The following is a 24294-nucleotide window of genomic DNA, read 5'->3' as shown; positions in this document are numbered from 1 at the left end:
ACAGGAGTGACACTCGTGGTCCCTCATCTACTATGGCCTCTGTTTCAAGGTTTGACCTGCTGTTCATTCAAAGATGTGCTTCTGTATACCCTGGCTGTAACGAAGAGTTGCTTTTTGCCTTATTGCACCTTGAAGCAGTCTGCCTATACTCCTCTGACCTCTGGTATCAACTGAACATTTTCATTCAAACAATATTTTCTCTTTTTCAGATTATTCTCTGTAAACCTCAGAGATTGTGGAAAAGTCACAGTTTTTCCTTCACTTTAAACTTGTCCATGGCCACATGAGGTGATACTGAGCCGTCTATGGTTTAAATGAGAAATAAGTGACTGCTAACAGATGTACCTAATATAGTGCCTAGTGAGTGCACTTCACAGTTCTGGGTTTTAAATCATGTTGACTGAAAGCCTAGGTTATTTATCAAGACAACATAAGCTAAAATGTGACCTGTAAATCCTAAACTATTGAAAAAATCTGTATTTTTTAAATGAAGACAGAAGAAAAATCACCTTGTATTCGTTTTTATTGCTTTTCAACAATCAGCCATGACAGAAGAGTCATCGTTCAAGTTAACAACTGGAGGCCGTGTGCTTCACTGATGTCTGTACAAAACAAATGCATTTTCTACTTTGTGTTGTTGGTGTGACAATAGAGGCCAGAAACTCCTTCATGTTATTGATCGTTTATCCAGATTCATGCATCTTAAATCGAACCTCATAATGTGGAAAAACAAGATAAACAACAGGAATCGTAAATTCTTAGCTGGTTGGTGGACGTTAACCGTCTCTGATTATTCTAATGACAACATTTTACATTTCATTTTAACGTCCACATATGTAGTGAAATAACCACACATGAATCATTTTTTCCCCTCTAATCAAATATATAAATTAATATAGATGTCACTTCTTTCTGGATGTTGACGGCACAACACTTTGACACACACTAATCACTTAGAAAAGAAACAGTACCTCAAAATTGATTACAGAGCTTTTATGTTGTGAGCAAACACTAGCTGTGATAGTAGAACACACACACACAGACAAACAGTATTTAGAGTTACATTTTTAAATGGAAGAATAAATTGAACTACACTGTTTTGAGTCAATGGCTCAGGCTACAACCTTCACACAGACATGGCATTACACTACGACAGAAAGAAGCCTCTGGAAAAGAGCCGTGTCCTCGTTCACTCTACGATCCGTCTTTGGCATTTGGGTGCCACCGCGTATGCCCGTACCTCTCTTCTGAACACTTAAACTATCAGTACTAGACTTGTACACAAAGAGCTTCAACAAGGCACATAAGCTATTGTCCGTATAGTCACTGTAGCTACACACAGACAGAGCAGATTAAACATACACAGAAGTCGTTTGATGAATAATTCTTTGCCTGAATATTAGCCAAGTTCAGGAGTCCGTCCATTGCACAGTATGGAATACTTATTGCTAAAACAGGACTGCTGTCAGCAAAATAAGAATTCCTAGAATATAATATATTCTTTTACATATACAGTAGAAATATTTTGCATAAAATGATTTATGATTTGCAACACTAAACAAATTATCTTTATACCACACGCTCGCTCATACTCACACACCCACACCCACATATACAGTAATAATAATACAATAATATAGACAGTATAAAAACAGGTGCTGCTATCTGGGGGTCACAAATATTCTCATTTTTTCGCACCTTTGTATATGTCATGATTTACAGTGTTAGGTAAAATAGTCGTGATGACAGCCATGAGAGGAACACAGTGGACAGACGGTTAAAATATCAAATGGCGATAGTCAGAAATCACTCAAGATTCCTGAGTTGTATAATTAACATTTGAATGACTGATGCATAAATACAGAGGGAGGAGGAGTAACCTTTTTATTAACACACCATAATTCATCTTAGGTAGGAAACTATACTGGCAAAGTGCTTACTATACAGTACAGACTTCGTATGGCCTCTGAAGTAGATTTCTACAATATTACAAACGAAAAGAACACAGTACACATACGCGTGATATTTCAGTAAGATCACATACACTATGAACAGTGAGGCTTTACAGTAAAAACTAATTTTGAGCAGCAGTATCAATACTGAGTGTTCCCCTAGAGACAGGAGAGATTATTCATGAGCAAATCTGACAAAGATGTATGCAGTAATATTAGTGTGGTGCAGTAGTAGTAGTAGTAGTAGTATCTGAATGTACCTCTGTCTGTTTTGGTTTGTGTCATTTATTGTGCCAGACCAAATATAAAATAGAATTATCTGGTGCTGACAGTACCTGAATGGCTTTAATCAAAAAGGTTTCAAAGCTGGTGTACTTTAGTGAAAGGTCTCAGTTCCACCTTAAATATACAGAAATGGAGAATGCTAACAAGAAAGAAAAAGTAGAGTAACATGAACAGCTAAAATAATAAAAGTAAAATATAAATATAAATATAAAAGTTTTGATGGTTTAAAAGTAAAATTCACACAGTTGAACACCCCCACCAGTGAGGCCCCTTCCTTTGGTGTCTGTGCTTCAAATGAGTAATAAATGGCTGCTAGTCAGACAGAATTTCTGAACAGTGAACATCGGTGGGCAGTTACAGCAGAATTCCTTTGTTTCTTGGAGTTTTATCCTTTATAGTACATCTTGGCAACCATTCGTACACATTCTGTACATGAAGGACTTCAAGACGTGTGTTGAAGAAGGACTCACATCCTTAAGGGAGCTCATCTGCTGCCCTGAAGGAGCTCTGCAGAGAGGTTGTGCTGCTCCAGTTCAGTGTGTCCCCTTTCCCTCTAAGATTGCGTCCATCAGTGTGGTAAAAGTGTTGTAAAGGAGAAGGTATTGAGGACAAAAGGAGGTCTGCACAATTTATTACAGGAACGTCTCAGTAGTGGAGTCTCTTCCAGGTGTGTCTGGGCTGACGTCGACTCTAACGCAGGCCACCTTTTCCTGGCTGTTCAGGGATTAACAAATAGAGAGAAAATGAGTGCGTAGGCAGATTTATGGAGGTGTTAAGGGTTGTGAGCAACTACAAATGTGTGATTTCTATCAGGTAGAGGAGTGATAGTTCTTAATTACAAACACTTACAAGACTTTACCAGCTTTAGTACAACTTGGTAAGGATGGGACTTAATGAGAGAACTGTGGCAAAAGATTTTTAGCAACACAAAGCACTGTGCAAAGGTTTTAGAGACTGAACTTCAAGTTAGGATCTGTTTTTAAAAATCACAACTAAACAACACAAAAAAACAAGGAAGTGGCCCACAGGGTAAGGACTTATATTCAAGGCAAGACAGCAGACATAGTGGATAAATCTTGGAAGGCTACCTGTCTTTATTCTGTGTCTGATTGTCTTTGTACCCAGATGTTTGAAACTTTGTGCCTAAATCTAAAGACATGGATGGATGGATGGATGGACTTTGTTCTGTCCACCATTACATTATTTTATCCCAAATAAATCTAGTGAAATTAATATGCATGTAACTCAAAAAGGCAGTACAATGCAAAAGTCTTCAACCACCACATATTTTTTCATATTTTGGTAGTAAGATGGGAAATAGATGTAGGAAAGCATTTGGAAACCAACCAACGAATGTCAAACTGTGATAATCTTTGGGTTCTTTTTCAAAATGAACTAAATAAATGAATGAAAGCAAATTATGTGTTTATGTAATAGACTGCCGGTGACAAAGAACCTAACTATAAAGCTCAAAATTGATTCACATCAACACAACACTGGTTCATCCCTTCAATTAGGTACCTTTTTTATGCTTTGGTGATTCATAGATCAGTGATAAATGGATTAAAAAAACAACAACAACAACAACAACAAAAGAAACATTCTTCTGAAAAGAATACAGATACAAGGACTGGACTGAAAGCAGCAAAAAATACAAACATTGAAATACCTTTGGAAAGTCTGCAAAACTATTGCTCTATTCCACTTCAAAAAAATAACAAGGAAGTCTGTCTCCTTGAAATAAGGAAATGAGGGGTAGCACAAGACCTTTGCACAGTACTGTGTTTTTCCTCTTTGCATCAACACACCTACTCAGTTTTTCAAGATACCTGAAACAAATTGTAAAAATCTTTGTGACTTTAGGAGATACACATCATGACAGCAAGTATGTTTAGGATAAATGAAACACGGTGCAGTCTGAATGTGGGACCAATCAGAATCCAGTCCAATGGAACCGGGTGACAAATAGTAATCATTTCTAAGTGTTTCCTACCCTTTGCCTTTCCAAGGAAGTTTGACATGCATTACTGTGCAAACTATGTCAAACTGTTATTGAGGAATGTCATTTTGCTGCAAATATATTCCTGTCAACTCAAGTCAGGTTAACAGCTATAGGATCTAAAAGGAACAGGAACTATTATCTTTGCTTTTACAGTATTAAACTGATTCCCGACACTCAAAACTGCAATCGCTGTGGACTTCCAGGCAGTAACTAGCTTCAGTTTCTGATTACAGCGTACGTTAAGATAGCACTATCAAGCAGTCCCTCTTGTTTTTAGCGAGCATAATATCATATTGAAGTAACAGAGTTGGGTGCAGGGGCTCTGGAAAACTCCAGGAGATGGCATAGCTACCTTCCGCTAAGCTTCACAGGTTGGACACAAGACTCTGCACTCGAGTTCACTGCTTTCCACACTGCGGTTTTGGCCATTTCATCAGAGATATTTACAACCAAGGGGTCAGTGTCAGAACTACATGCCAAAATGAAAACACACACACACACACACAAACAGAAACAAAAAGAGAAGACAGGCATGTAGACATCAAGACAGCGGGACAGGATCAGTGCAGGAGAGGCAGACGCAAACATGCATATATTAGAGATTAAACCAAGTTAACAACACAGTATGGCTGACCAGACAGACCACAAACAAACTTCTGTGTTAACATGTATTAAGAGCTGTTTGCTTTTTAGGCAAAGGGATATCCTGAGAGTTGACTGTATGCATATTATTAGTTAGATAAGGCAATCATTCTATCATAGACCTTTTTACCTTAAAACAAATAATAATAATAATAAAAACAAAAAAGACATGAATACACAAAGCAGTGTGTTTAAAACCACCTGTTTTGAAAATCAGTTTTTTATGGTCTGAAAATTTCACCCATGCACAAACTATCAGCAGGGTTAATATGCAGCAATGTGGGTCAGAGATTATTATGATTATTATTATTGTCATTGTCACACAGCCATGCTACCTCTTCTTACAATGGGACGCTGTGGGTCACTACTTCTATTCTGTATGATCTGTTAAGATGGACATAATAACACACAGCTGATGACCAGTCTTTAAATTGTCATTTCAAGCTGTAGATAAAAACGTATTTTTTAAGTTTAGACACAGGAGAAGTCAAGACATACGAAATTAGTGAAATCTTTATTTATCTGGGTCAAAAAATGTAAATATATTTAGCCATGAGGCCATAAGATAAAAATATTATAGTAGTATGTGAGATTTACGATGACTAACATAAATACACTTCACTCCCAAGTGAAAATTTACAATAAGATTCAGCTTTCCATCCCACAATCTGACATTTAAAGGATGCTTTATGGAGTGCATTCCTCACCTCCCTGAGAGTTCCTTCACTGGGATCTTGAGCCGGTTTGAGTCTTCATAAGTGTCCTTAATCCCCATCTCTTCTTCTTCCTCCAGTCCGGACTCTTCATCCTAGATTCAAATGCATCTATAGTTTAAAAACTAGTTATTACTGCAGTGAGGTTCATCCTCCAACAATTGAGTCTCACAGTTTTATTCATATTTAAATCACCTTTAACATCTGGCTTATTTTATATTGGTTTTTGGTCTCCTGTGGCTGTGTAGCACTGAAAGTATTTGATTCAAAACCTCTCTTCTTCCATAACAGCCATGCTTGCAAGACCAATATACCCATTTGATTTTGCCTAGTTGCCACAATTAAATAGCAATTTAATTTGCAATTTGATTCGATCCACTGTTAAGGCACCCACTCGAATTGTAGTATAAATAAACTGTCTTCCAATCTGAGCTTCAGAAGGATTTACACGATCTGGAAAGCTGTTGTTTACAACAAAGACAGATGGAGCATTTGGAGAGATTTTGCAGTATTACGGTTTAAATGCAAATTAGGAAGAAAAACAAAGGATAACTACATTTTTGTCATTTCAGTGCATGTCTTGAAGTACAGTAGGAAGAAAAAAATTTCTCATTTAGTAAATTTTTGTAACTGAGGAGCAGTTTTAATTTTGTATCATTTGGAAGCAGAAGTGGTTGTGACCTTCAAGTAGATATTGAAAATAGTCAGCTGTCATCCTCCAGCTTTTTCCTCTCACTTTTAAGTTCTTTCCACAGAAGGCGCACAGGCATGAGCTCTTCACAAATGCTCTGAACTCCACTCTCAGGGTCAAGGTTGTCTGCTTAATCCTTAATCCTACCAAACCTTGATTCCAAAATTAATATTTTTATTTATTAGTTCTGTATACTAGTTACTATCATTGGAAAAGGCTTGTGATTGGATACATTTCCTGTCATGGTTTAGATCTTAGAAAATGCCATGGCAGAGGGACAGCAGTCTTGCTTCCTATCATAAACATCATGCTGAAAAGTTAATGATTTTTTTTCTGTCCAGTGATCCCAGTAAAGTGCCGCCTACCCCATTTTTGACACAAAATCTGCTACAGCCAACTTTCTGTTAATGCAAAGTATAGCAAAACTTCTTTCAAATTCAAATTACAAATACACTTGTGATGTTCACTTATGGAAAACAGATGAGTTTTACCAGCTTTTCACGTGCTTTCTTTTTCTTATCATCCTCCGTCTTCTTTTTGCTTTCTGGCATCAAGTCATCGAGCCAGCTCAGCTCTCTCTTGGTAAAGAAAAAGTCTAGAAGCTTTCGGATAAAGACCAGCGCCAGAACCTAGAATTACAGATGAAACCAAACATAAAGTAAAGGAATGACACAATAAAATCATATCTACTAATAAAAGAAATCCTCTGCTATACTGTTATTTGGCACAAAATACAGATGAATGATCAATAACAGTGACATTAAAAAAAACATTTCTTTAACTCTTCTCCAGTAAAAATGAAGTGATAAAATAAGTAAGGCCGAGTCATTACCATCATGGGGAATACAACAGCTGCTGCAGACACCTTGATTACCCAGAGCAGCACCAAACAGCTGAGCTGTATCAGGGTGAAGATATGGACCTTCCACAGTGGCACATAGCGCAGGTAGATCAGGTCAGGCTGGTGCTTTGCAGGCATGCCAAACAGTGTGATTCTGTCAAAGAACTATAGAGTAAAGAGAGTCAGCGAAACAGTTAAGAAATACAAATGCATGAAAGTACCACTTAATAGATTATTCAGAGGAGGAAACACATTTAAGAGAAGCTCCCAAGGACTCTGAATTACCATCAAAGGTTTGCAACTGCAGGGGGGCAAACTTATCTTTACTAACAGCTCCAGACTCCTGCTCTGTTCTGAACAGAAGGGCAGCACTATCTTCAAAGACAGCAGGGGAGAGACTTACTTGAATACCTTTGAGGGAAGAGACACCCATGTAGAGAAAGACTCCGTACAGAACCGGCATTGGAATAAACTGTCGAAAGCACAAATCAAACAACATATTAGAAAATATTTAACTTACAGTACGTGAAAGAAAAAGCTGAAAACATCTATGACACACTTGTGCCAGGTGACAACACATTTCAGTTAGTTTACACGGAATTAACGCAACTTGTGTCAGATAATCAAAAGACATTATTATATACAGTGATTTACAGGGGGAAGCAAATCCTCATGAAGAAGCAAATATTATTTCACTGACAACCCCATCGCACCTTGAGCACTGATGTCATGAAGACAGAACAACCCATCAGGACAAAGATCATAAATCCCGTGACTCGCTGTTCCCGGATTCCCAAAAACTTGGGCTGTTCTCCCGGTGCGGAGCAGCCAGACTCCACCTTCAGGCTGTTAACGTGGGAAATGGAGAGGACGGTTGCAGCCACAAACCACGGCAAGCCCATAATGGAGCACACGCCCAGCATTATTGCCACGATGAGTAAGTCCAGGTGATAGCCACATCCTTTCTGTAAGATATGAGAAGAAGAGACATGGACATACACAAACTTTTAAGACTGAAGAGAAAAATCTTTGTGACAGATTCATTCACTGTGATCAATCAGTTATTTGCCTTTTTCTGTAAAAAACAAACAAACAACTAAATTAAAAATAAATTTTGTGAAACTTTTTATACTTCCTCCAGCTGCTCCCTTTAGAAGTGACCACACTGAATCATCTGTCTCACCCTTTCTCTACCATCCTCTTCCGTCCCTCTGCATGTCCTCCTCCTTTACATCCATAAACCCTCTCACTGCTCTTCCTATCTTGTAAACCTTCCATTTCACTCTTGCTGCTGTCCTTCTGTCACAAATCACCCTTGACACTTGTGTTCACGCTCTTCTTCACCTCCTTTTTGCACTGTCCATTCCTTTGGATGCTGACCCCAGCTATTTAAACTCATCCACTTTCACTAACTCTACTCCTTACATCTTTACCTTTCCACCTGCTCCCCACGGAGACTCCTGCCTGACCTCATCAGTCAACCTGTCCATCACCACTGCAAACAAGAAGGGGTTCAGAGCCAATCCCTGATGTAATCCCACCCCCACCTTGAACCAATCTGTCACTTCTACAGCAAAACCTCATCACTGTCTCGCTACCCTAGCATACTTCTCTGCCACTCCTGACGTCTTCATACAGTAGCACAGTTCCTCCCTTGCCGCCCTATCACAAGCTTTCTCAAGATACTTTTAGATAAAAGTCAGACCTTCAGCTTGTGCTCTTTGCGGTTGATGATGACTGCTGTGATCTGCTGATCCATAAAAATGAGGATGGTGCAGAGCATGGCAGGAAGTACTGCCACCAGCAGTGTCCACCAAGGGTTTTCTCCTAACGGATCCATTAGCCAGCCTCTGTTCTTTGAAGTTGGCTGAGGGGAAAAGTGCAAGCCACATTAGGTATAAAAGGTATGAACTAACTGAGAATATTTATCTTACACATTACTTGTAATGTGTTGGTCAGAATCTAGACTATTCCAGCAAGAGCTTTTGTATATGAAATAGGGTTAAGCACACACAATCTGTACTTTTACATCTCTGAGAAGAGACTGCTAACACTGTAAAGAAACTCTTGAGTAAAATACAATAGAATTACAAAACCTTTACTTTATCTACAGATTATATACTTTATTTAAAGCTTACAGAAGATAAGAGCTATGATCTGTAAAAAATGTACTCAATAGTAATAAATGGAGCAATGCAGATGAACAATATGCTTACCTCAAAGCGGTCAGGAACATTCAGTTTAGGAGACGGGATCCCCATTAGGTAGTCCACTAGCACCATAATCATGATGGTTATAAACACAGCAAAGTCACTAATAGTGGATCGCACCTATGTAACACACACATATACAAAATAGATTAATTTATTTAGGGATTTGACATGCGCCTTCAGCCACCCTGAGAAGCGAAACAAAGAGAAGCGAATACAGGCCGAAGCTGCTTAACTTCAAGATCATTTCCTTCTGTAGGTAACAGCTCCATCAAAGTAATTGTTCCACATTTTACAGTTTACACAATACCAACACCGGCCTACACCGAGTGATAACACAGTAGTACTATGTGGGAGGATGCAGGAAGATCTCTTCTTTCTGCACATGAGTCTGCTCCTGTACTAATGACTCAATGCAAACATTTACATAGTGTCAGAACCTTTTAGGTTAATCTGCCCACACTTGCATGCACCAGGTGTACAAAACATATAATGACATGTGATGTTATAGATCTGATGCTTCATATTTCAAATAGTACTATTTAAACATCATTTTACATGATTAGAGATTAAACTGTGCTTTCTTTTGTCTTTTTAAAGCTTCTTTTTGCTGCGTTTTACAAAAGAAATAATATACAAACAAATTAAGCCCAACATCTCACCCTGGTGGGGAAGTATCTTTCTGTTTTAAACTGCTTGAGGAATGATGACAAAAAGAAGGTTGTGAAGAAGAGGATAACAGACCAAAAGAGAACATCTGGGATGTACGGCCCATGGTGACCACAGGCAGGACCCACAAAGTCTCCATGGAGCAATTTGCACGTCTTTAAAGAAGAAGATAAAAATTGGTAATTTAATGAATCATCTGTATTACAGAGGTAGATGTATTGCTGGTGGTTGTGCTTATGACTAAAACTGTGAATTACCGAATAAACGTAAATGTCTGTACAATGTAGACTATTGGCTTATAGTGGAATTGAACTTCTGTGTTAAATCTACGCAGTAGGTATGTAATGGCAAACCTTTCTGAAACCTTATGCAGTAACTTACACCGTAACCTGAGACACACCTCCCTAGTGATGTAACTTCACAGTACCACAGCACCACCTTTTCCTTCCATGCATTTCTGGCTACTTCTTTTGGTGCCATTTTTGAAATCAGCTAGAAGACAATGGAGCAACTTGAAGAGAGAAACTCCACTGCTAGCAAGTGTTTAGGTGGGAAAATTGTAGAGCAATGGAGACACACCACACGCACACACAGGTATAAAAGCTACTTGGGGAAGCTATGGCATATGCTCTACATAGATTCAATGCATGAAGTCAACATTAAGCTTCACTGTTTGCTCTCCAATTTTACAACTGTGTTTGTAATTTCTGCTTTTTACACTAGAGGTCACTGTGCACTAGTCTTACTGAAACACTGAGGCTGCTCCATTCGATAGAGTCTGGACTGTATCCGGACTGGTTCCACTTCTGCATGACCTCATCTGTAGCATTTGCTGGTGGAGAGCACTGACACCTGGGGACAGAGGATCCAAAACTAAGCAAAGTCTGTACCTTGAGCCTTCTGTGAGAAATAATGTTTAGGGTTCAATTAAAGCAAACTTTAAGTACATGCTACAGTGTATCTGCCAGGTAAAATTATATTTTCCTTAAGAGGGAACTACTTTATGTAATGCTTTGGAATTTAGTCTAAAGACTGTAATAGAAAATGTGGAAAGTCTCTACTTTGAGACCAGGGGCAGACAAGTCCCTCTGAGGTTGTGTCAAAGCCCGTTACAAATCAGAAATTAAATGAAGATTTAATAAGAGTTTAGGGTTTTCCCAGTAAACCAGTCAGCTGAAGTAGTCGTACAAGAAGATAATATAATATTTTAACCTCTCTCATTATCAGTTAATGCACTCTTGTAGAGACAGCAATTTGAAGAACTAAATTTAATGCAACCTGTGCAAACAATTCAAAAAATATAATACTGAGCAAACAATAATAAACAAATGGACCTTTAATCATTCATGTAACTTAAATCTCAGTACTTACGAATACAGAGTAAGGTTGTCCAAGCTGTTATGCATGTTGACAGGGTACAATTCTCCCAGATGAAAGAGCTTCTCTAGAGCTTCGTAGATGAAGATGATGCAGATCAGTGCTGCAAAGGCCTCCTCTGTGAAGCGGGTAATGTAGCAAACCAGAGAGCTTGCATCTGTGGCCACGAGGATGATACACAGGAAGGCAGTCCACAGACCAATGCTGGTCCGTAGAGACAGGTAGGACAAGCTATAGTCCCTGGGAAAGACAAAGAATTTCTATTAGACAATGGGAATCAACATAAAACACTGTTGAGCATTTTTACTACAATGCAAACTTGCTAAAACTCACTTGCAGAACTTAAAGAGGATCTTCTCAAATACTAAAACAGGCCCCGTGCTGCCAAGAATAGTGAGGGGCTGGCCTGCAAAGAGGGAGTATGCTACTCCTGTCAGTGATGCCCCAAATAGAGACTCGATGGCGCTCTGTAGAGACAGAGGAGAGGAGTGGAGTGAGGGAATAAGAAAGGAGGGATTGGGGAGGTGAAATTGCACAAAGGAGGATACAGAGGGAAAGGCTGAAGGAGAAAAGCAACAGATGAGGAGGAGACCACAGACCAGAACATAAAGCTTTGATTAAACAGACATTATGGGCTGCGTCTGAGAGGCTAGATAAACTGTTCAAATGTTCCCACACTGCTGACTTGACCGAAGTCATATCTCTGTGCAGTGTGTGAGTTTATTTAGACACATTACACACACCAGCACACAGACTCTGTCTGTGCCAACAGTCCCTGGCCTAGCACAGACATCTGGATGAAAGAGAAGCAGACAGTGAGAGAGAACAGAGAGAACCACAAAAAGAGACACTATACTAAACAGTTTGTATGGTAACAAAAAGAAAGAAGTGAAATATATTAATAGTTTGATTTTATGTAACTTTTTTTTTATTTTGATTCCTCATACACGTATTTTAAAGAGGTCAGAAACATGTTGTGTGTAACATGTGTGCATTTGATCCCATCTTATTGTCTAGTGTAAGAGTGTTGCAGAGTGTTATTTAGCTAAAACTGTTCAACCCGTGCAATGGATTTCTTATTTGAAAACACTGATAACACTATTATGGATGGTAGAAAGAACAGATTTTTGCACTTTACAACTTTAGGATTCTGTGGAACTGGGGTATTTGCTTGCAGTCATTCACAATACGCTCACAGAACCCATCTGAAGTGCCAGTACAAAAATCACAATATGTAGTAGCAATAGTCCCAAACGTTCTTCTGTAACACGACTAAGGGATTAGGGCTTTTATGCCCACTGGAACCCATGAAGCGATCAAATACTGACTTTTAAGTGCCAAGCTTTATGACTCACTATGTTGCCTTTTGTCGCCTCCCCAAGCAGACCCCCGAATGTGATGACAGGAGACATGCAGGCGCAGTAAAGGAAAAGGACAGAAGCGAGACACTGTAGACTGAGCGCGTCCCTGATGTCGCTCCAGTAAAAGGGCGCTTTCCGCTTGACATCCAGGACCAGACCTCCGAAAATTCTAGAAGATTACCAGAGCAGATTTTAGTGCTTGAAATTTTCAAATTGAATGTAATGTAATTACAATTACTGTAAGAAACAAAATGCGAACTTCAACATATTTTCAATCAGGAAATGTGAAGAGTGGAAGCTACAAGAGCATTACTGTACAAAAACTCAATTAATATGAAGCTAAGTATCTAAGTGTCTGTGCTGGATCATGTGACCATCTGGTTCAGAGCTTATTAGCACTAAAGAAAAGACTCTTACTGTAACAGTGTCAGCTGTAAACCGATGTTCTTAAAATGTACTAATTTAATGTTTCTGGCTTCACTGAGATGCTGTCTGATGTTACTTACTGACCATTCAGCCTCTTTCTGCCCGTTTTTCCTGTGCCTTTCTATTTCTCAAATCCATTTCTCACCTTGTATATCGTCTCCTCTCTTTTCTCTAACACCAATCCAAAAGCCTTCCTGTGAGGTCTTTTTTTTATATATATTTACTTTCCCTCACACCTCTGGAATAACCTCTCTTGCTGTCCTTCACAACCCCTGCTGATTCTTTCACAGAGCCCATGTTTTCATTTTTTTTCCTTAACATTAGCTTCTTGTACTTTCTTACGCTCAGCTTTCCCTGAGTAGCTCGCTCATAGCACAAGCCTTTTATAGTTGCAGTGAAAGGGAGCGTGACTCTGTAAATAATACAGTGCCTTCCAACAGACATGAGTGTGTGTCAGTCTGAGGTTGCCAATAAACACATTGTCCTCAGTGTGTGGCCCGTGGATAGGTGGTATCAGTTATCCATAAATGTCGACATTTCAGTTTAACAGAGTAATGTATCTGCTCAAACAAACTAATGTCATGCTTCTAAAATTTCACATTTCATACCATTTCAAATTTTAATATAAGCTCTGTTAGGAAAAATGATTTGGATGATAGCTTTGAATTCACAGAAATTTCATTTTAGAGCATCCTATAACCATAAACAAACCCCTGCAACTCAAGAGGATAAACAGAACAATAAACAGAACAAGTCATTTCCATACAGGGAACAGCAGCTGACTGGATAGATGTTTAATAATGTCACCATAACATACTCACCTCCCAGTCCTCTGCAGCTCAGGCCCTGCATGATGGTCCTCCTCCTTTTCCAGTTCTCCAGCTGGAGGTGCACTGCCATTGGGCTGCGGTGGTCTTTTCCTCTTTATCTGCAGGTAGGACAGTTTAAAATAATATGTTCCATATGTTTTAATTCTTTTAAGGTCTCTCTCTTCGTTTAAGGTGCCTCTCTTACTGTGATTATAATGATATAAAGCTAAATGTGACATATAAACAATAGGTTACTGTTTATAAGACTTGTATATATGGAAGTACAGTATGAAAGATGTTGTATTCTTAATGACTTATCCAACTGTTTACCCAAGCTGAACTCTAGACAGGCTGCCAGTCTATCACAAGACTAACAAAGAGAGGGAGCCATTCATGCTCACATCTACACCTACGGCCAGTTTTAGAATCACCAATGCATCAGTGTATCCCAGGCAATCTTCTCTATATTTGTTGTTACAGTCATGACATTTTTGGCTAGGTTTAAAATGAAAATGGACACTTTAATGTATATTCAGTAGATACACCTGATATAAAATGTGGTAGAGATCCAAACTTACCTGAGATGGGACATTCTTGGGTGGCTCAATCCGAATTGTGGGATCCCACTCTCCAGGAGGAAGGACAGTCACCTGATCAAGGAACTCATCTATCCCAGACAGTAGATCAGTACGGTCTTTGGCCTTGTATGCAACGTCATGGAAAATCTAGAAAATGAAATATATTTGGAGAACGGTTGCAAAATTCAATTAAAATTTGAAAAAGATAAAATAAGATAAAATTCAAATAAATGGCAGTGTCCTTCTCACCTCGTCTGTCATTAGTGTGGCCATGGATCTGCCAATTTCATGGTACTGTGGTCCTTTACCGTGAGGACCCAAAAGCAGGAAAAGAAACCTTTCAACAAGAAACAGATTAATTAAATACACTTAAACTGATGACAGTGATACAAACTGCATTCAGTCTTTCTTAAATTTTTGAGGAGCTGATTTGTAGCTCTGATATAAAAAAGAAAAAAGGTGTCATCTCATGCTATGTATTTATGCTCCCTAAAGGGCATAACAACAGCACAAGCCCAGACATGTCTGAGAGCAAGAGCAGAACCTCAGCTAACCTCACCTAAGGGAGCTACTTTACTAGTATGGAAGTACTTTGGCTATCACACCACTAACAAAGCGCAACACTTTGAAAAATGTGCAAGAAAAATAATTAAAGGTGGAAGCAAATTTGTTTCATCACTTGAGGTAAAAATACACTGTTGATTGCATCCAAGCTAAGAAGCCACATGAGGAGGAGATACCGACAGCTGGTGAGGTGCGACCCAAACATAAACAAATGACTCAACCGAGCAATGCTGGAGCTCTGGCTATTTGCCCTCCATATGACAGAGAGAGCAGACAGTGGATAGAAATTACTGATGTGGTTAACTTTTGTTTGCAGTCCACAACAGCAGATGAGGACGGCTTTAAGAAACTGGCCCAAGTTTTTTCAGTTTATTTTTATTTAACCAGGAAAAAAATATGACTCTTGCGATTAAAATAGTGTGTCCTAGTAAAGAATCACAGTAGTTTATCATAAGTTGAATAAATTAAATCCACACAGCCGTTAAGTACGAGTAATAAAAAACAGAAAACAACGAAAACACCTAAAAAACCTAGGATACATTTTTTATTTGCAATTGACTTATGTTGCATCACTACAATGGCACTGCAAGTGCCTTGCAGCAATAGATTCACACTTCAAATTAGACAGTCTGACACCAGTGACAAAAATAAGGGTGGAAAATGCCCTTCATTTTGTCTGCACTAGCTGCTACTTACATACTCCAATCTCCCATATAACATTCAGTATGTTTTTCTACATCATCATTAACGTCTTTATTGCAAAGTATGATATCATTTCGGGGCTATATATCCCAGCTGTTCTAGTACCAGCTGTACCAGTTCATCTTTTCACATTTGCATTGTTTATGTTTGTTAAGCCATCAGCCTTGTTGTTTCTGCTTTTGATCGCTTTACTTCTTCCCATGTTGATTAAAAAAAAAAACTAAGCGTTGCCCACATTTTTGTACACCATGCTACTAATTTTTTGCCCAATTATATGTTTCAAGATTTGTATCCAGGCATTGTAAAGGGTTGTGTATGATCACAGCCATGGTAAATCCACTGGTTATAGTAGGTCGATGTGATAACAGCATTAACAAATTATTTAAAAAGTCTGCTTTAAAAAAAAAAAAAACTTGTCATATTTGGTGTTTGTTTTTTTTAAATGACAAAACTTTAGGCAAAGAAAAGACCTTATGTGATACAATTCTTAATAACTTACCTTGTGGGCACAGGCACCTCAGTAAGGCCTGTGATAAGGACTGCAGGTGACAGTCGAACAAATGCAATTATGGGCTTCTCCAGGAAGTCCACTTCTCCCACTAGCACATTGGAAGCCTCAGCACCCGGGGGAATCTTTTTCATGAAATTCATGTCCACCTGAAGTCAGTGAAATAGTAAAATCATACATACAGATGTACACAGAAGAAAGAGCTTAAAAAAGGTATAACAGACTTGGAGCCAGTGGAAGTACACACATGCGAAAAGAGATGAAGATATGGGAATGAAAGGAATGGCAGCAGGTCAGTTGGATGCTATGATAATAAATGAATTATAAGGGGATTTGAGAGCAGCCTATAGAACTACATAGTACTGAGCAAAGATTGTCCATTGATTTTATCCACTTCTTATTATGTTCCTCAGATAAATGGCTTTTATTGCTACGCTAAATAAAAATAGACCTGAGCATGGCAACATTTTGTTCATCTCTGTGTAAAAGGGTCTGTGCCTTCATCTCCTATGACTCATACAAACACAGCACCTTATTTTTTGGCAGTCATGGATGCTTTCATATTGACAAGTGCTTATGGCGACCTGCCATTTTACTTAATGGATGCAGACCTAGAAAATGGTAGGATGAATGGGAGCCATGCTACGGAGGCGGATTTCCAAAACTAAACAGTTATGTAACTTTTACTTTGATGCTTATTCTGCATCCATTACAGGAGGAGCAATGATTAATGCCTTTTACTGAGCCCAGAAGAAAAAGGCTGACAGGTATGTGATGTTGGCGCTCATAGAGGCTGTTTTCAATGGAGGCCATTGAAATGACTGTGAACATCCAGAAACTGAAGAAAAAACACTGATGGGCTCAGTCATGGGTCCCTCCACCACGACGGACTGTTTCTGTGCTCAGTACTGGGGATAGGTTACCTTGCTGAAGTCGACACTGCTGCTTTCTCTACTGACCCCTACTTTGGATGGTCGCCTATCCATTGCCTTGTTGCTATCCAGATTGTTTGGGACGGAGTTCTGAGACACCAGTGGTCCTGGGATGCAAAAGAGGAGAGAAAAAGACAGCGGTGGTAGAAAACGTGTAAGTACAAGGCAGGAAATGACGGCAGGAGACCAGCTGTGAGGTCTGCCATGAACGCTATCTGTCATGTAATTAGTAATAAGATTAATAATGATAATAACAACTTTTAATAATTAAAGTAAGTGCCATTAATTTGCCTGTCTAATTATGAAGAAGATTATATAATGATATGAGTACTTCTCCTACTTTACAGCATGGGCTCAACAAGCGTGAGGCAATTGTGGAATTTAATCACTCTAGGCAAACAAACCTGATACAAAGCGAATCACACATTTTTTGTTTAAAATTTAGTATTACAGTTTAAATAGGTGTTTCAACTTCATATTTATAGATTCTGTTTTAAAGGGAAAATTAATCACTGCACTTCACAGTACGTGCTCTTAGCTAAGTGGCCTAAGGAAATTTGCTTTAAATGTTCAACCAGTTCAATTCTGCAGTTTTTTGGCTCCAACATACTGCACCAAATGAAAAACGTTATACTAGATTTAAACTTTATATTACATGCACATTCATTTTAAACTGTTTAAATAAAATTAAAAAAAAAAAACATATGCCGGAGCTGATTAAAGCTGAATCTATTTTATTATGTTATTTTTCTGTCAAGTGAAATGATTTCTTCCACCAAATCCATTACTTGCTAAATGTGATGATGTGATACAGAGCAGCAACGATGTGACAGCTCTTCAGAGGGAAGATGATACATTTGACACTACAGTATTCCTGAATGTTCCCAGTCTGTTGAGCTCATGCTCTGGCACTGAAGTTACTCCTGCTTGGCTTCATGTCGGCTTTGCTCTAAAGGTGAATGGAAGTGTTCGATGTCCTGGCAGATCAAATGTTAAAACTATGTCATTTCTGTGCACGACTGGTTGCACACTTTATGCGATCTGAGCCATACCAGATACAGGAACACCTAGCACTTTATGCGACATGAGAGAGGGAGATGAAATGAGGGAGTACTGCATATTAAGCGAAGGACTACATATGCATACTGTCCTCTGAAATTCTTTTACCAGGTTTTTCTTCATTTCCACTTCCACAAAAAAATAAAAGCCATCAAGAAATAATTAAGCAAACATAAAAAAACGAAATACACTTGTAATACGCCACACTCAAAATGAACCCCAAGTCAAAGTGAAAACGTGTCATTTCTGCCAGCGATTTCTGGCCACTGATTCGTACCCTTGAACCGTACCCTGGAGTGACCCCAGTGAATGCTGGGTAGCTGGGGCTGCTGAACAGAAGCGTGATTGCTCACATACCTGACAAAGCCTCTTGAAATATGGGAGGGATTAGTTTAGGTTGTGTCTGCCAGCACACTTCATTCAGGAAGGCTAAGCCCTGGAATGCTCCACCACACCAGCCTTTTAAACAGTGGTATCACAGCACTGCCTCATTCATATGCAAAAAAGTAGCATAGATGTCTGAAATTACCGACTGGTGGAAATTCCAATGAAAGCTAAACAGAAGATTAGAGGGTACCTTTATAGCACCTGTAGGAATACATGTACTGATCTAATATAATATAATTGTTATATGCATAAAGGAGTTTTAAATGCAACTACTGTAATAATAACAACTACTATCTCTTTTAACATGTAACAAGTGGAGTGCAGTGAGTCCCTGAATGGCCTGTGTAAAGCTATTTTACACATGACACGAGCACACTCAATGGGTGCATGACATTTACACATAAATAGCCTCTTGTCAACTCAATATCTACAATACTTTCACTGTATGTATTTGTAACATGTAAGCTAGACTTCAAATAGCCTCCAGACATGGCATATACACTTATCATACAGCTGTTAGTGTTAGCCATTTAGCTCAACCGTACAGTTTCTACAAGCTCCAGCCAACACCAGATGACATTATTAAATTTAATGATTTGAAAGAGGAAAGGCCTGAAAGCCTCCTCTGAAGCCTGCTCTTAATTCTATGTATTTCCCCAGGAGGGGGTACAATTACAGAAGCTTGTCAGCTATAATAAGACCTCCCTAACCTTTCAGATTCAGCTCCCATCAACTGAATGCGGATTCTAACAGCCCATACTTTGAAATGGAGCCATTCCCAGAATGAAACAAACACAGACGTACATACACACATGCACACAGAGTCTAATAATAAATTAAAACGTCTTGGTTCGGGAAGAACAAAAAGTCACAGTAGGTGCCAGTGTGATGGTACATACAGTACCAACACACCAGCTCTAATCGCAGGCTTATTTTTGGCCATGCTGCTGGCACACATTGCTCTCTCTACACTCTTAGACGGGTAAAAGAATGTTTATCTTTGGAATTGATGCCAAATGATGAGAATGGGTGCCAAGTGACGCAATGGGAAAAGCACAAGTTGAATGACATTTCGGTGAAATCAAAGGAGCAGTCGCCTGAGGGCAAATGCTCATAGCTAAAAGGATTTAGGATGTATTGTTAGTTTTGTTAGTTACAAAACACCACTGCAAAAGCAATAGAAATGTCCCAAGGCTTCTGCAAGATTTGCATCAAACAACAATCAATAAGTGCTGCTCTAACTGTGCAAAAGTCCCCAATATATCCTAATTAATTGATGGGAATGTATTCTTTCCACAGTGCTGTGAGTCACTGACAACAGCAGGACAGCACAAAAAATAAAGGCCAGCAGCTCCAGTTAATGATGCCCACACTAAGAATGGCTAAAGTGGGTTACAAAAACTAGGCAGCATTTTTAAGCTGTACCACCACAGAAATCATACAGGACACACTATCAAAAGATTAATGTGACACCAGTGATAAGAGTTATACTTTCTCTGTTAATACATTTGCTTTTTTTTTTTTTAAACATATCTAGCCTACGTAATTCATGCTGTGCAACTCTGAACTGCAGAAAACGAAGATGGACTGAATGACCTATTGGGCTGATAAACTACTCATTAATAAGGTGAAATAAACCCAATAACAAAACCCCTTCAAACAGGTTTTTAAAGTAATAAATGTGAGTCATGGTGAGCAGAATGTGTAAACAAAACATGAAAGGACAGATGATGAAGTATCGGTACAAGATTTTGGGGGTAGCTATGCAAACACAACAAGGGGAAGGTGTGAAGATGGACTCAGCCAAGCAAGGCGTAGATGCTTAGAAAATGTGTGGAGCAAAGTTTAAAGGGCAAAACAGGAGGGATGAGAGATAGCAGAAAGGAACAGGTTGGTGGAAGAGACAAACAGAGAAGGGAAACAAGCAGAGGTTTCATCAGTGAGTAATGTCAAAACGTTTATTGATATATATACACAATATTCAGTGAGTGAGCCTTGCTGTGGATTAATTATGAGATGGACGCAAGGTTGGAAGTTAACAGTGAGCAGAGCTTTCATGCTAGTGCTAGTGTTCTCTGTTCAAGCTGTGACTCACACTGGCAGGCTACACAGATATTTGCCTTCTAAGGGCAGCAGCTCAACGCTCTGGGATGCTGAGGATGCTCGCCGGCTGAGCTGTGGTGATACCGCCTCTTCTTCTGGTGGGTCCTCATCCTCTGGAGGAGATACCACAACCTCAGGGATGCCTTGTGGGCCGAGGACTACGCCCTGTCTGTGTGATGGGCTCTGAGAACGGCGTAAAGCCTGAGGGGTGGTAAAGGGAGAAGGACCTGGGAAAAGCCCAGTGTTGGAAGAAGAAGAGGGCAGCAGGTGGTTGAGCAGAACGGAGACTCTGGACTCTCGTCTCTGGGACAGGTTGGATACAGAGGATGCTGTCCCTGGCTTGTGGAGAGAAAGACGTGAAGAGGACAGGCCCTCTCCTAACAGAGGAGACAATGGCAAAAAAAAAAAAAAAAAAAAAAAAAGGGAGGGGGGGAGGAGGAGAGGGAAAGCAAATAGGGGAAAGAGGGGATTGAGAGAGGGATGGGACAAGGAATAAGGAACGGAACAGAAGAAAAACATATGAAGTTGCAGTACATCACAGAAATGGTATCTGAAGGAGACACAGCAAGAAAAGGTGGGCAGCGATAGGGTGACAGAGGTGTAGTTAGAGATTCGTGCTTGCATAAACGTGAGCTAAAAGCATGGCTGTGTGCAGAAGAAGCCAAGAATGATTCAGTGAGGCATGTGGGAGGCTCTACAAGGGACAAACAATGTGTTATACTCAACTCCAAATAAGCCAATCACACACTATGAGTGAGGCAAAGCTCCGAGTTCAGAGAGGCTTGCATGCAGGCGAGGATGAGTTAGCGCGATGTCGGTGCACTGCGAGGAAATGTGCTCTGTCACACACAACCAGTCATAAATCCTACACAACACATTCATATAAACATACATATTTCAGACTGCAGCTGTTACCATCACAAACCTACAACGTGAGAGAATTCTGACCTTTCACATTTGCATTTCAGCTTTAATGATGTGAAAATGCAAGCCCAACAAAAACCACAGGCAGAGAAGTGGAGAATGGGATATTTCATTCATTATTAAAACCTCAGGCATCTAACCCAAGATCTTAAAATGCGCAACACCACTGTGGCCATGCCTAGTCAAAAAACAAAAGATGCACACAATGCTGACTCCAGTTGCAGGTAAAGCGTTATCTCCTGAATGTCACACCCTGAGGAGTGAAAACAATTAATTCAAACCCCAAAGCCAGGCCAGCCATACGGGTTAGCACATAAATTAGCACCCAAATTTCTTTTTCACTAAGGGGACTGAGTGCTTCAACAATTTTACTCACTTTAAACCATCCACCTTCTACGCTGGCATTGAGGGATTTGAACAGTGGATTTTTAAGAACAGTTCCCCAGTGGTAGAAAACATCGGAGAAAAAGAAATGTGAGTGCGCCATAGGATCTCACCGTTCTTTTCAAGCAAGAGTGGGTCAGAATGTTTCTTGCCTATGTCAGCAATGGAGCGCACAAGTGGGATGCGATTGCTGAGCTTTCTCTCATTCTGATGGTGGTGTTTCTTCAGCATTGCTTCCCGCACCTTGTCACGCAAATCCTCTTTCAGCTGCCCTGACGCCACCATACTGTCTATCAACATGTCTGAGTCACACAGTGGCAGCAGCAAAAACACAAACACACAAAGAAGGTTATATATAGACCATTAAACATGTAATTATTATAGTAATTAAGTCAATGTATTTCATAGTAATCACAATGCTACCTAAAATATATAACACAGTGATATGAAAAAGTCCTCTATTGTAAATTTACCTGCGATTTCCTCGATACTACTGGCCCTCATATCCAGCATAACTGTGCCGTTAAGTATGCAGCTACGAAGTTCAAATAAGCTGTGTAAGGACAATGTGGCCACGTAAGGCTTACTCCACCTCTCCCCACCATCTTCCACATCCTCTTCGAACTTCAGCCATCTGTAGGTAAGGGCCAAAAAACAGACATGTACAGAAAGATGACAATGTTTTATTTGTACCCAAATACAAGCTGTATTGCAATTCAGTAAGAGTCTGTACTGGCTTGCAAAGCCAAGATGCCATCCATCCATCCATTTTCTTCCACTTATCCGGGACAGGGGAGCAGCCTGAGGTAAGGATGCCCAGACCTCCCTCTTCCCAGCCACCTCCTCCAGCTTATACGGCGGAAGACGTTCCCAGGCCAACACAGAGATCTAGTCTTTCCAGTGTGTCCTAGGTCTGCCCGGAGGCCTTCTTCTGGAGGGTCATGCCCAAAACACCTCACACACGAGGAGCCCAGGAGGCATCCTTGTCAGATGCCCTAACTCCTTTCAATGTGGAGGAGTGGCGGGTCTACTCAGTCATCTGAGTCCTTCTCAGATGACCAAACTCCTCACCCCATCTCCAAGAAAGAGGCCAGCCACCCTTCGGAGAAAGCTCATTTCTACTGCTTGTATCAGTGATCTCATTCTTTTGGTCACTATCAAAAGCTTTGCCTTTCTTCTGATCTCTTTCTTTCCAACAATGAACCAATGCAGCATCAGGATATCTGCCACAGGCCCATTCTGTCTTCCAATCTCCCACTCTCTTCTCCCTTCACTCATGAACAGGAGCCCAAGATACTTAAACTCCTCCACTTTTTTTTTCTAAAGCACTGCAAATTAAGTTTAAGTTCAAATTACGTCAGTCTTTGAGATGCCAGGGAAACTAGGTCGTCATTAGTAAACTTAGCACAAAAGTTTGCATTTGGTTGATTATTTCTTTGTTGTAAAAATGCTTTTTGTCAATAAATCTGCTCAACTGACAATCTAGGTTGAGAGTTGGGTATGTGAGTTGCACACATAAGAAATTTGCCAAATCTTCTCAGCCAATGCCAAACAGTTTATTCTCTGACCAAGACAACCACACTGACTTGTGACAAATGCTGGTTGAAGAATGTGATGCCATCCCACAGCAGTGTGTGACCAGCATGAGGAGGTGTCAGGCTATTGTAGCAGTGAATGGTTCTTCCACATGTTACTGAGGCCCCTGTTTGTTCAATGAATTGTTAAATTGCCAATATGTTTTGTTTCTTTAGACGTCAATCATTCAATCCAATAAATAATCCAGACAAGAGTTAAAAGCAGAATAAGGCGTTTGGCACTGGCAGAGAAAATTCAGCAAGTTTTTCATGGGCGGGATCCACATATTCAACTCTTATTAGACCGATAAATACATTTTCCTTACAAATGTGGGACCATTTATAACAAACAGGCTTTTAAACGGTTGCCAAGAAGCATTGTTACAACAAAGAAATCATCGACCAAATTTCTTTACTTTTTTTGCCAAGTTTATTTCAAACCACAGAAAACAACCCTGTAAATGTTTATGTATGATATTAGTTTAGTTTTCTTTTCATATCAAATTAAAATTGAGATTATATTGTGAAAGAAATGTTTCAGGATTGCTGCAGATTCTGAGGGCATTAAAAATGCTGTGAAGGCATTATGAAATTATTCAAT

At 39.6% G+C, this 24294-nt stretch overlaps 1 protein-coding gene across 7 annotated transcripts in view; it reads right to left on the bottom strand.

Moving 5' to 3' along the window:
• Positions 1-505: 505 nt before the first annotated feature.
• LOC135932889 (sodium bicarbonate cotransporter 3-like) overlaps positions 506-24294 on the bottom strand; it is a 44420-nt gene continuing 20631 nt past the window's right edge. For 2 of the 7 annotated variants that reach the window (XM_065470608.1, XM_065470609.1), the window contains exons 5-26: positions 22593-22753; positions 22233-22421; positions 20829-21188; positions 17290-17369; positions 16322-16479; positions 14806-14893; positions 14557-14703; positions 13991-14097; positions 12738-12912; positions 11716-11849; positions 11377-11622; positions 10752-10857; positions 9999-10160; positions 9343-9456; positions 8832-8993; positions 7840-8091; positions 7530-7598; positions 7118-7291; positions 6777-6914; positions 5589-5689; positions 4592-4708; positions 506-2951 (exon numbers count right to left, since the gene is read on the bottom strand). In XM_065470608.1, coding sequence (XP_065326680.1) covers positions 2870-2951; positions 4592-4708; positions 5589-5689; positions 6777-6914; positions 7118-7291; positions 7530-7598; positions 7840-8091; positions 8832-8993; positions 9343-9456; positions 9999-10160; positions 10752-10857; positions 11377-11622; positions 11716-11849; positions 12738-12912; positions 13991-14097; positions 14557-14703; positions 14806-14893; positions 16322-16479; positions 17290-17369; positions 20829-21188; positions 22233-22421; positions 22593-22753 — 3322 coding nt within the window. In that variant the 3' untranslated portion in view covers positions 506-2869. The remainder of the gene's footprint in view (positions 2952-4591; positions 4709-5588; positions 5690-6776; positions 6915-7117; positions 7292-7529; positions 7599-7839; positions 8092-8831; positions 8994-9342; positions 9457-9998; positions 10161-10751; positions 10858-11376; positions 11623-11715; positions 11850-12737; positions 12913-13990; positions 14098-14556; positions 14704-14805; positions 14894-16321; positions 16480-17289; positions 17370-20828; positions 21189-22232; positions 22422-22592; positions 22754-24294) is intronic. The other 5 variants (XM_065470611.1, XM_065470610.1, XM_065470612.1 and 2 more) reach the window with 5 other exon arrangements.

This window comes from Pelmatolapia mariae, linkage group LG22 (assembly GCF_036321145.2).
Source record: "Pelmatolapia mariae isolate MD_Pm_ZW linkage group LG22, Pm_UMD_F_2, whole genome shotgun sequence".
Lineage (NCBI taxonomy): Eukaryota > Metazoa > Chordata > Actinopteri > Cichliformes > Cichlidae > Pelmatolapia > Pelmatolapia mariae.
This window is presented reverse-complemented; position numbering and strand designations above follow the sequence as displayed.